The sequence below is a fragment of the Bombus impatiens genome, unplaced genomic scaffold, assembly GCF_000188095.3.
Source record: "Bombus impatiens unplaced genomic scaffold, BIMP_2.2 scf_0311, whole genome shotgun sequence".
NCBI lineage: Eukaryota > Metazoa > Arthropoda > Insecta > Hymenoptera > Apidae > Bombus > Bombus impatiens.
This window is the reverse complement of record NT_176730.1, coordinates 532240-545357: the sequence shown is the minus strand read 5'-3', so window position 1 is coordinate 545357 and position 13118 is coordinate 532240. Positions and strand designations below refer to the sequence as shown.

General features: G+C 36.8%; 1 protein-coding gene across 4 annotated transcripts in view; it reads left to right on the top strand.

Moving 5' to 3' along the window:
- Positions 1 to 13118, top strand: part of LOC100740339 — a 48360-nt gene that overhangs the window by 17832 nt on the left and 17410 nt on the right. For all 4 annotated transcript variants that reach the window (XM_012384849.3, XM_033320389.1, XM_012384850.3 and 1 more), the window contains exons 2-3: positions 11920 to 12197; positions 12321 to 12397. In XM_012384849.3, the coding sequence (XP_012240272.1) occupies positions 12121 to 12197; positions 12321 to 12397 (154 nt within the window). In that variant the 5' untranslated portion in view covers positions 11920 to 12120. The remainder of the gene's footprint in view (positions 1 to 11919; positions 12198 to 12320; positions 12398 to 13118) is intronic.

Genomic DNA, 13118 nt, shown 5'->3' with positions numbered 1-13118 from the left:
GTTCGTTTTTTAAATAAGATCCTTCGCCCTGATCGTTAAAGGGACTGTTTTTGGATCGGCTTCGTGGGATCGGGGCGATCTATCGAGGGATAAAATAATGTGGGTGGACTGCGAAGAAATTTATCGAGTTTCTGTTTAATTTCTCTTGAGGGAAGGAGAAGAAAAACGATGCGTTAATTAATTAATTTACGTATTGGTTAGGATTTTATAGAATTGATTGTTTTGATGGAAACAATCACTTGGAAAATTATTTCTTACTGGGCATTCATTTTATACAGAATTTTATATACATTATAGGTTCGAAAGAACAATAATACAATTGGAACAATTAATATTTTAGAAACTGATAAATGAAAAGTAAGTAAGTACAGTGAGGAAGTACTTGACGATGTTCAAAGTAAAACAATTGTTAAAATGTTTAAAATTTTAATTACTTGAAAAATGTGTTGGTCACACAGGGATGTTGATAAGTACTTTTAACGTAGTATCATCAAAACATTATTAAATTGCTATAATTGTAGATAAGATATATTTCTACAATCACGTAATTGTTATATTGAAATATTTCTCAGATCAATAATGTATTTAATTCAGTAGCGGTGTGATATGAATAACAGTAAAAGTAAAAAAATAAACTACTTAAAATTTTAATAAAGCGATAAACAATTTACGATAAATAAATGTATTCAATGAATATTGAAAAAATTCCTCATATACACGACAATCTTGTATTTCGAAATAACAATTAATCTTCGACCTTCTGCATATAACACAATAGAATATCCAACGTCAACTCCCATACAGAAACAAACGGAATAACCGAAACGACATAAATAATAAAACCGCTAAAAAATAAAATTTCGTATTAAAAAGAATTTTTAATAAAAATATTCGTATTCCATGTGCATAGTTGAAAGCTACTGCACGATTCGAAATATTAAAAGCACAAACTGGATATACGAAGTCTCGCTGCGATTAAAACACGAAACTCCATCAAATATTCTGTTTGTCTTTGCTCGAGGTAACAAAAAATCTGCGAAATTAATATTGTTTCGCTTCTGTAGGACAGAATGGATGGAACGTACTAACTCGAGTCGTAGCAAATGAAAAGAGAGAGACGATTAATCAGATCATAAAGGAATCATGAATTATCGAGGCAACGGTATTCCATTGGGAAACCGATATTTAAATAGAACTACGTAAGTTGAATTGCAAATGGGGAAAAAGCTCTGAAAGCTGCCGATGCGATTGTAAACCGTGCACAGAGCTCGGTCATAAATATTCTCTGCATTATTAACTATCGTAAAGAAAGAGATAGAAGATTGTTGAGAGTGACGGGCTGATACAATCGTCTACGTGAAGTTGCGAAAATTATAGGCAACACGTTATCGCATTTTCAGCCTGGTTTGATTGGGGCTGTAGTTGCGGATGGGGACATTAAATTTAATCAATAACTGTTGTTTGCATTTCTCGGGTATATTGAGGTGTTTTGAAGGCGAAACCGTTTGCACAGTCGCAAGATATTGGACAAAGATGGAAACTACAGGTGAAAGACCGAAGTAATTTTTGTAACTGTGGAAATGTTTTTTTTACTTTTTCTCTTCTTTCTCGTTGAATAATCTACTGGGTTAATTTTAATTTGAAAAAACTGGAACTTTTCTCTTCCATGTAAGATTTGCTCTCTTTGTTTCAAATTTCATGGCTGGTATTTGTTTTTTATTTTTCCAGAAGTGTTAAAATATTTGGTTACGCTTACTTTTTACCTTGTAAATAAAGTTATATTATAGAGACCCTTCTGAAATAATAGCTAAATATTTCAAATTCTACGAAGGAAAATAAAAATGGCAAGAACTAAAATGATACAAAATTTCAGCCTTTCCAATTTCAAAATGGATGTATTTACCAAAAGGGGTAGGATTCGTCTGTGATATTCGTCAGACAAACATGAAAATAATCATCACCAACATTAACCAAAAATCATTTACTAAATTCCCAGCCTGCACCTGTATCTTATACCACGTACATACGAATCAAACCAAATAGCCCAATAAATTCAATAATTAATTCAATAATAATCACGAATTAAGTCATTATAATTCACAGCAAGGATAATAAAATCTGTGTTGATTTGAAGAAAAAGTTTCCGGAATCAGTCGAAATACTTCGTTGAATTCGCAAATACAAGCAAGACGGAGGGTAACCAGGAAGTCATGAGACGATGGCAGCGCGACAAGGAATGGCAAATATTTCAAGAACTCGCAGAGTTCTCGAATAGAAACGAAGGTCGAGCGCGGGGCTGACGACCCGAAGACGACCGGAGCCACGAAAATTCAACCTCGAACGAAATGCTAATCGATACGGAATTTCAATCTTCCCCGTTCGGCGTCTTCCCCTTTCTCTGTTCGCCACGCTTCCGTTTTATCGTTCGTCGACCGTTGTTCAGCTTTCATCCCCCAAAGTGTACGCTGTTACTGTTCACTGCGATGCGGATAAGCTTGCAGCCTGTTCGAAATTGATTTGCCAGGACAACTCGTTCCTAGTTTCGTAGCTGCGGGTTTCTTAACTTGTTCCTTATAACATGTAGAATATCGTTTATACGTAAATACGTTTTATATAAAATATTTAATAAAAACGCTTGATACGAAATATTGCCAACAAAATTTGTTTAAATCTAATAAAAATATCTTTAATATATCTATTATTTCAAAAGATGGTACTTTTTTCAATGTTGTATGGAAAACCATCCAATTTAAAGAGAAAGTTTGTCTTACACCCTTTGGTTTCCAATTATTTTCATTTGAATACGAACAGTTGCTAATGGTCTAAAAGAACTATATTCTATACAAATTTGGTTAAAATTACAGGATTCGGAATTCTATAATTCCGTAGCTCTCTGCATACTACAACAGTCCAGCTGTATTCTTCGAAATGCTCGCAGAAATACAAGTTTCACTGAACCGTAAAGCGATACTTTCAACCCTCTTTGCAAAACAGAAATTGCATATTCTATAAGCCGCCTAGAATATTAAAACTACGTCGTTTCTTTCGCCTTTAATATTCCGTAAGTTCGCAAGATGCTATAACGCGCAAAGACACGTAGCTTTACATCGCCATAAATCTTCGAGTCTGGCACAATGTCTTGCACGAATTCGACCGTGTATATTTCCTTTGGAGACAGAAGAGGAAAAAATTCGTTAAAATTTCAAGAAAATCCGTGTCTGAACTAAACAAGGGCAACAACCTGCGGCATTACACGACGTTCGTATCGTCTTCAAGGCGCAACAACGCGTCGCACGTGCATAAAACAGCTCAGCTGCATCCATAACACACGCTACGCCACGGATGCTTCGAAAAATATCGTGTAAGATTTATTTATAGCTTGTTCATACTTAATTTAACCAGGCCTCGCTCTGCAGGGAGAACGTCCAAGTCGATAAAAAAGATCCTAGAAATCCGTTATCGTCGATGTTCCAAGCTCGGCTCTGTATTTGCGCCATTGTGCTCCACGTGTATCGATGGTTGGACACTGTGGACACGCTTCGACAGTTGCGCGATCGACAGACTTGCTGGGATTAAGTTCGCTATTGTTGCTTGGTTACGCTTTTTGCAAATGCGTTCTGCTACGAATCACAGTTTTTTCTGTATTCCGCTTTTCCAATATTTATCGATTATACTTTCTTGAATATTTATTCTACGTGTATTAAGTGCGCAATATTTATATAATATGTTTGATATTTTGTCACTATATTCAATATTTAGTTTTGGTTATTTTGTGGTAAATAAATTTGTGAAGTTTAATGATCTAAAATTTGCTACTTTCAATAATTTTAAATGGATGGTAATTTTGATTTACTGGTATTGATATTGTACGATATTGTTTAAGATTCGCACAGTTACAGTTAGTTGATCATGTTATCAGGTTGATCAGAGATATAGAATATATCGAAATGCTAATGAGAAACTGTCGATAAGTTATTTGACACGGCTGATTTTGACGATGGAAACGGATCAATGACAGAGGATAACTAATGCTCGTGTTCGACCTTCCTTTGTGCTTGATACGCGATTGGAAGATTGCGAGCAAGCTCGTCTAAAACTGCATCCGAGCTCATGCTATTTTATTATCCCTAAATCCTACATTTTATACATACTCGCAATGCCATAAATCTTCGTGCAATCCGAATTCGAATTCAATTGCATTTCAGCTTCCATAGAGAAAAATTTATTCTAAAAATATATGAATTGTGGAATCAGAATAATACGAGCAAATAATTCTTTAGAATTTCCGACATTTAAAACATTTACATCGTAATTTCAACGTACACAAAATTCTACCACAGATTCACATTCTCAGATTACTTCGAATTTTACTAATCGACGGATCAGTAAATTAACAATCAATCGATAAAATTTCATAACAGCGTTAATTAAAATCTCAAAATGTTTTGTCTAACACACATAACATATCCATGAGAGGTGTCTATACAGGTGTTGGATTACTTTCGTGAGCGTGTGTATGTACTTACATGTCTTTTTATAGCAGCCTGTATTTCCAATTATTACAATTTACTAATACGAAATTTACACGCAAATTAATTACAATGTTTTTCACAAAGTAATAAACCAAAGGACAGAATCCCAATAGAATTCCGTACATTGACTGGCGAACGCTTGACGTTGGTTCGCGTGTGGCGTGTAGGAAACATTTTCACGGCCTCGAATGGTATCGCGCGTAAATACACACGACGTGACGCCCGATCTAGGCCAGAAACGACGAGTACCTCTGACTAAACTGGGCCACAGTGCGTCGGCCTCGTGTCTAGAAATACCATTGCTGGTCGTTCGAAACGACCAAAAAGCATTCCCGATTAAAATTGCTCGGGACCAGCCATGCAAGAATTTACAAAACCGCAGTATCTCGATACGAATCTTTGTGAAAAATGTAGCAGAATGACAGATTTTCTTCAGAAAAACCTTCCCTTCGTTAGTATAAGGTGTTTTAGAGTGGCGATCGATACTATGTTCATCTTTCTGCAAGTACGACTGTGCATTTGGAACTTTCGTAATTTAAAAGAATTTTTATTTCATCGGAATATTGTTTTTGTTGTATTTAATAACTTGCATATTTTTCAATCCAGCTTCGGAGCTGAAAACTTTAAAGCTAAAGCCTAGCTGAGGAATTTTTGCAAAGTGTAATTTCTCCCTTGTGGTGTCAATTTCCGAGAAATGATTATGAGGCGTTCAAGAGATAATTTGAACAGCGTGATAACGAAATGTAATATGTCATACGACAGGAATAAATATTGTTTTTTTTTTCTTTGATAACTGCTACGCAACTGGAATTGATTTATTATTCTATTCGCATCACTGTCATTACATTATGTTCATCGATATGAAAAATGAATTTAACCAAATCGACGATCTCGTAACGATACAATGAGAAACGTGGAAATTAAATGTATCTATTGTTGAACAATTTGATTAAATTGGCAACAATCGTGTATCGCTTCATTAATGTCGATGATGAAAATGTTCTAGTATTACATTGATATATGATACTAGATATAGTGGTAATAATAATATATAACGTATATAACGTATACAGGGTGGTTGGTAACTGGTGGTACAAGCGGAAAGGAGGTGATTCTATGCGAAAGAAGAAGTCGAAAATATAGAATAAATTTTTTTTTTTAATTTTTCCATCGAGACAACGATCTACAGTGAGGTCCGTTATAACGTACCGCACGCGTACCGAGCGAAAATTTAAAGTCGATTTTCTCGAAAACAAAGCCTCAAACGAAACATTTTTATTCTATATTTTCGACTTCTTTTTTCGCGTAGAATCACCCCCTTTCCGCTTGTACCACCAGTTACCAACCACCCTGTATAATAATATAATAATAGTAATAAGTTTCAGTGATATAATTTCGTGTGGCATTCCGTATTTCATACATTTCAAACTATTATTCACAGATTTTTCTTTTCTTCCTAATGTTTCCACATTTTTACGATCTCATTTTATATTATAACAAATTTTTCACTGCTGGTTCCTAATTAAATATCAATTTGTCCTACATAAAGAATAATTTAGAAGATTTTTGATATATCAGTGATGAATCAATCAAAGAAAGAAACAGGAATGAAAGGAGCGATGATGCAATTCTCGAATAAGTACGAAGGACGAATTCTCAATATCGGTCTATAAAATTTTCAATGTTCTAGTGTAAAAATAGAGCTAGATAAATTTTTACGGAAGCGAAACTGTCTCGCAAAAGTATCGTCATAAACTATCGCTGAAACTTCCGCTCGCAGCTTTCTTACCACGTCACGTATTTGTTGTTTGAAACTTCGAATTGCGTTTAGCAGGGAAAAATGAATGGGAAAAGACATATCCGGGTGAGTTTCGAACTCTCTTTAAAACTTCCGCCATCTGACTTGTACCTTCGACCCTTCTGGGACAGACGAACATACAATACCCTTTAGAAAAGTTACCTCGAAGAATGGATCTGAATTTTTACAATCTCTTGCCACGATTTTATAATTCTATCTCTCGGTTCAATTTTCTCGTTGTTGGATTTCAACGAAATATCGCCCGAAAGGAATCAATTTCGAGTTTTCGATGAATGTGTTTGCATAGAAATTTACTCGAATCATAATTTTCCTTTTTTAACCTCCCTATATACCTTTACATCTTTTGTCTTTAAACATACAATCGATATTCCATCTCCTCCGTATTATCATCAAACAAAAATAATCTCCCCATAATAATTCTATCAACATTCACCTCAAACGATCGACCAGAAGAAGCTAAAGCAATGCTCCGCGTACACCCCACAATAACAAAACCCTCTCCTGAAATTCTCCAAACTTTACACGATCGTACCCTCCACTATATTACCTTCCGTACAACACCATCAACTTTATCCGTATAAATCTATAGGTTTTATGCTACCGTTAACTTTAATGATATCAACCAGTAAACAAGAAAATATTTTATATAGAGTGGAAATTTTTATACAAGCTGGTATTATTTAAGATATAATTAACAAAATTGAATTTCCATAGAAAATTGCTTAACCCACCAAGTATTGTATAAAATACTATAATTTGCATATTCATTATTTCTTTGGAAAGTTTCATTAATAATTTAATATGGACCGATGAATAGGAGATTACGTTTCTTTTCAGTCAACCTTAAGACTAAACTATTCTCACGAAACGAATTAAGATTCTTAACACCTCAATGTTAAGCGACGTCTCTGGCACTTCATTGTAGATTTTGGCATGGGAATCGCAAGGGGCGCCAGAGACGTTATTTGACGTCAAGAAATGAAACGAGCAACAGGCGCTCGAATTATCCATAATAATCTAATGAATAGTTTCTTCTGAGGACTTGGTTGTTGCTTTGAAATATTTTTGGTCACGTGTATAATATTAAAACCTCTACGAAAATATCGATCTCACTCTCGCATATTTTTCAATCATTCGCGCTAAACATTTTATACTCGCGTCTTAAAATAGTCTAAAATGACAGCAAATTACACGTTATTAATATATTTAGCGTGCTAATTTTGCTCCGAGAGATTCCATTAAATATTATAATAGACACCTACAACATTGTTCTTAAAGTTAGCATCGGACCAATGTTGGAACAACGCAAACGAACGAACGTCTTTCGACAGACTGATTTCACAAACGTTCATGCAGACACGTTCGTCTTGGCAGCGCAGTCTGACAGCCAACAAAATAAGATCACGAAATCGTGTAACCTGAGCTAGCTCGCGCGAGTAATCAAGAAAAGAATCGTTGCTGTCTGTCACGGAATGTCACCATTTTTTCCACCCTCGGTCGTTCCACCCTCTCACCTAGGTTGCCCGTGCGTAAGCCAGGTCGTTGATCTTCGCTCGAGGAAGTGTGCACGCGGCCTTCGCGTCCTTGACAGTGGGACGCGCGAGCGCGTCCAGTCGCTGAGGGCAGCCTGAGGAATTTTTGCTTTCTGTCAGCTTCCTTTGTCGGCAGTTTTAACCCCCGTGGTTCTTCACTATGCATTTGCACGCGTGCAAAAGACTATCGTGAATGAATCATTTTTGCGGGCCAGGGAATTCGACGAGGATCGGACGAGGGAGGCTTGTCGAAGCGTTCACGAGTGAAGATCGACCTGGCGATCAAAGTTCACTGCACGGGATTTTGGTTAGTGGTGCAAGAGATGGATTTCGGGTTGTATTAGGTCGTAACGTATAGGATCTTCGATTTATTTAGTTAAAGTAAATAGTTTTCTAATCATTTTTATTGTACGACGAACAATTTTATTTAACACAGATACGTATTCCTTTAGAAGGACAATTACAAGATAGTTCTTGCAATAACAAATTGGCAATTTGTGGCAATAATGTTTGATGATTTTTTATATCATGTGAGACACAAACGAATAATAAACAACGATGCAGAAATTTAATCGTAAATTTAAATCCTGAATAAATAATATCGACACATTTTGATCAGTGAAAATATTCTTATTTCGGTGAAACTCCTCCTTTTTTACATAATGTATCTCGCGATATTGCATGCCCAATGTGCATCCTAAGATACAACATTTGAATATCGGAAAAATATTAAAAGTAGAATATTTTATGGTAAATAATGTAAAAATGGAAATTTCCATCATAAGAATCGAGTGTGTCCGATTACTGGAGATATTAAAAAGTGTTTGGAAATTCAGGAATTATATTAAACCTAAAAAAGTGAAGGCCACATTTGAAAAGAGTGTCTAAGCTAAATTTCATTTTACTCTTAAATACACATAAAAATACATGCATATTAGGTAAATATACTAAATTTAATATCTAAATATACATCTGCACACTATCTAAATAAACCACAAGTTTCTCACTTTGTCTAGTTTAATAACCAGGAAAGCCTCCTCGTTGACGCTCGATAAATCATTTTAAGTTATATTTCAGCTCCTCCAGATTCACGAGGCATCCGAGCACTTAAGATAAAGTGGACGTTCGATCAATACGGATCGGTTATCGTTGCTTTGCTTAAACCATCAACCATCACGCTAGTCAACCCCTTGACGAAGGTTATTAAGTTTAAAGTTTGATCGGCCGTCTCAACGAGGAATTATGGAAATTATAAAACAAGTCCTCCTCTTCGCCAACAATTTTCCACGGTTTCAATGGAACTCACGAACGTTTAAAACACGTCAGAAGCATGCATTGGTTTGAACATGTTGCAAAAGAGACATTCGACGAAGTGTTTACAGTGTCGGCGACATCCAATCTACCTGCTGAACGTTTGTACGTACGGTCTAACCCTCTGCAAGCTGAGACTTTGGCATCGTCAACAGAACAGCCCTTTCATTTCGTCAGGATACGATACAAAGACTTGCGTTTGATTTGTTTGGCTTTTACACATTACCGGTATCGCACGGTTAATTCTTTGCGAATCCGGGAAACGATTTAATTGCCGAATGCTGAGAGATTTGCAGGATTATCGTAAGCCCCGTTTTACTCGATCAGGTTTCAATGCGATTTAGCGTTAGCTGTGTTGATAGTTTTGTTAATACTGGAGATTATACAGAATATATGTATAAGGATTTAGTAGAGCGATTAGTTCAGGATGGATTAGGAATTTGTACTTCTCAGTATAAAGAATTACTTCTACTTTTTTTTTTTAAACACCATTGTGTATCTATGGTTGTAAGAAAAACGTTATATTTTTCCAAGTCATGGAAACGTATGCGCAAAATATGCGATTCCATCTAAATAAATAGGAATTTGATACTTCGAACAACCTCGTTTGATGGACAAACAGTAATATCTCACTATATCTTCTTGTAATAATTAAAATTTGTTCAGTTTTGTAACAAATACAATAAATCATGCTGGGAGTTTTCAAAGGAGTTTGAACTTGTTTCTTTCTGTTCTTTAATATCTGTTGCACTTGTTTCAGAATTTATATAATTATTCTTCTTTTGTACTATAGCCCAAAAACCTAGATTCTCTTTCAAATTTTTAATGCTCAGAACCTCGTTCGTTATATGTATGTCGGAGATGAAAGGACATCGGGGCTTCCCTTTTGGAATTTTGGGAAAAGTCCCAATACCCTAGTGCAGACTTTTACTATAGCTACGCTTAAGTAATAAAACTAAGAAATAGTTTTAATGTTCTAATCCGATTTTATCACGATGGGCTTGGGCTCGAAGTGACATAACGGGTCACTGAACGTAGCCACGGTCACGAGAGGGACTTGACAGAGGTACCTGACAGAGGTATGGAATAATTATATAGCTCTCCTTAAAAACAAGGAGAGGTTCCACTTGGACTGCAGGTCAGTTCATGCAGATAAGTTTGACTTGTACATGGAGTCATACGTGTATCACATCGCATTCGTCATCCCGTTGACCGTGGATTCGTTATCGAATCTGAATTCGTTGTCATCAACATGTTCTTATAGCCTTTTGTAGTGGCCACATTTGTACCAATAAATATCAGCTACAATCGCGATGGTAAATTTGAGCGAAGGTTCATCAAACGCCCAAAATTCCAACCTTAACCCGACATGTAATTATAAATATTCGTAGGAAATTCTAGTTTGCCATAAATTACTCGAGCAATTTGTGAAAATTTATAGTATTCGAGGCATGAATACCGCGTAACAATGTTGGGAAGTTAAAAAGCAACAGCAATTACAGCGGGCTAAATCACTGAGCGGACTTGCAAACCGGCAGACGTTAATTTCCACTTGACTCTCGAACTCGGCTCTAATTAAATCCACTTTAAACTCGAATCGTTTCGTCGTCGCTACAATTAGAAGTCACTCGAAGGTGTGCGGGGGTGGTCAACCTCCTTTCCGGAAGACTCGATTGCAAAGCATTCGCGAATTTCGAGGCCAAACTTCGTTAGCTTGCCGTTTCCAACGGGGAAGCAAATCAGGGCAAACAGAGAAATTCCCGTTCCCGCTCTCCTCTCTCGTGAAGAAACACACGCTGAAAGTTTTTTCCTGCCTTCCAGGCGTAGTCCATGATTTAGCGAATTTGGAAATAATTTTTTCTCCGATAGAATATACAGATATTTTGTAGATATATACGTATTGTCACGACGAGTCAAAGAATTCTGAAAATCAAAACATTTGTACTACACATTGATCGAATGAAAAATTGCTATCATTTCAGAATTGTTCTGTTAGAAGGAGCGTTTCATGTAAAACAAGACATCCGATTATTTATCATATTGTGCATTCGTACTTGTTATTTTTATCATACGTTTTCGTACGTTTCTTGCGTAGGAATATCAGTACAAAGAAAGAAACGATATTAGAAAAGCGTTCTCGTTGTATTGAAATTATCGATACCAACGTATCTGTAAAATGCAGAAAATGAATCAAAAAATGCCAGAACCTTTCGTTGATTTAATATTTGCCAAGAAATAGAGGGAGTTTACGAAAAGTTTGAATCCATTCAGGGTACTCGCGTAGAGAATGTTCTGTATATAACAGTAACATTTTTTTTTATTTATTTATTTATTAAAATTACAATCAATTCTCGCGTTGAGAATTTTCAGTAATTTTTCTGGCGTGGCGCAGTGGCATGGCTGATTATTTATAATAAGTTAATACTTAACAGTAACATAAAATATCAAAAGATCAATAAAAAAATACAAATACTTTTCGTAAGTTCAATATTTGCCAGGAACCAGAGAGTAAGAGAGAGAGAGAAAAAGAGACGAAAAGAGGAAGACAGGAAAGACTCATCTCCTTCCACGTAAATCACATACAATACACCTTTATCCACTTCAATACGCGGCTGAACGGTTCAAGCACCTTCTGGACGATTCAACGATTCGAAGGGGCTGGTTGCTCGAAGCGGCTGATCAATCGTCTCGTAAATCGAAAGATTCCGTTCTTTTTTATTCGTAGGGTGCCTTCGACGTTGAAAATTTGCGGACAGGATGGCAGGATCGAGCCGGGAACCTCGGCCAGGCCCTAAACGACAATCTTCATCCCTCGTAAGTCGTCGCAACAGACGAAGCTGGTCTTCGTTCGATTAAAGGGCTGCTTCGAACGACGAAGGGAGAAAGAGAGAGGAGGGGTGGTGGTTAGGTTGGCGTCGCGATCGAGATGAGCGATCTACAGGCCACTCTCGAGTTCTCCCTCGAGCTCTGCAAGTTCTACAATGTCGACCTGTTCCAGCGTGGGTAAGCGGATTCTCCAGCCATCCTCGTGGACGGAATGTGTGCGCGACGGCTGGCTTGCGTAATTTGCAACGGCTTACCTATCGCCATCGCCTCTAAGCTTATCGACGATTTCCAATTTCCCAGGTATTACCAGATACGAACTGCCCTCAGAGTGTCGCCCAAACTGCCTGTCAAGGTGGAGGTTAACCAGTTACGCAACCGTGAGTACTTCTTTTGAATTTCAGTGATTCCTCACGAATTTTCGATAGCGTTGCAGATTCGGATAGGCTTAGGTTTAAAATACTACAAATCAGTGTGTAAATGTTTATGAAAAATAAGTTTTCCTAAACTTCTTCCATTATCGTTTGTTCGTTTTAAATGTAGTAGACGGTAGAATCGCGTTTGTACGAACAAGTTAATGCTCAGGCCCTATCATCCTAAGTACGATCGAAGGTAATTTCGTGTTACGTCCGGTGACTCTTTACGTAAACCAGGATCCATTCCTCGGTCGAAGCGGCTACTGGCTATGCAAATATAATTAGCCGGATCGCACTAATCCTAAGGAACTGTCATAAAACTAAGCATTTGTATCTTACCGTTAGAGCCCTTAATTGTTATAAAATATATTCAAGTGGAGACGTTCTTTATGATTATTGCTCCATCAGGTAAGAAATGAGAAGGTCGGGTTTTTCTCATGATGGTGGTGCCACCAACACCCAGCAATAGTTTTGCCTCTGCGACAGCATCGTAACCGAACTTCACTGGTTTATCTGCCTTAGATCAGTCAACATCTTTTGACTGGTTTTTCATCCGTTGATCAATCAATGTCTTGACTGGTTTTCGTTCATCGATCAGTCATCGATTGTAACTTACTATTTACACGTCTTTCAGAATACGTCTATACGCACGACGCGTATCTCTTTATATTCACAAAGTTGTTGG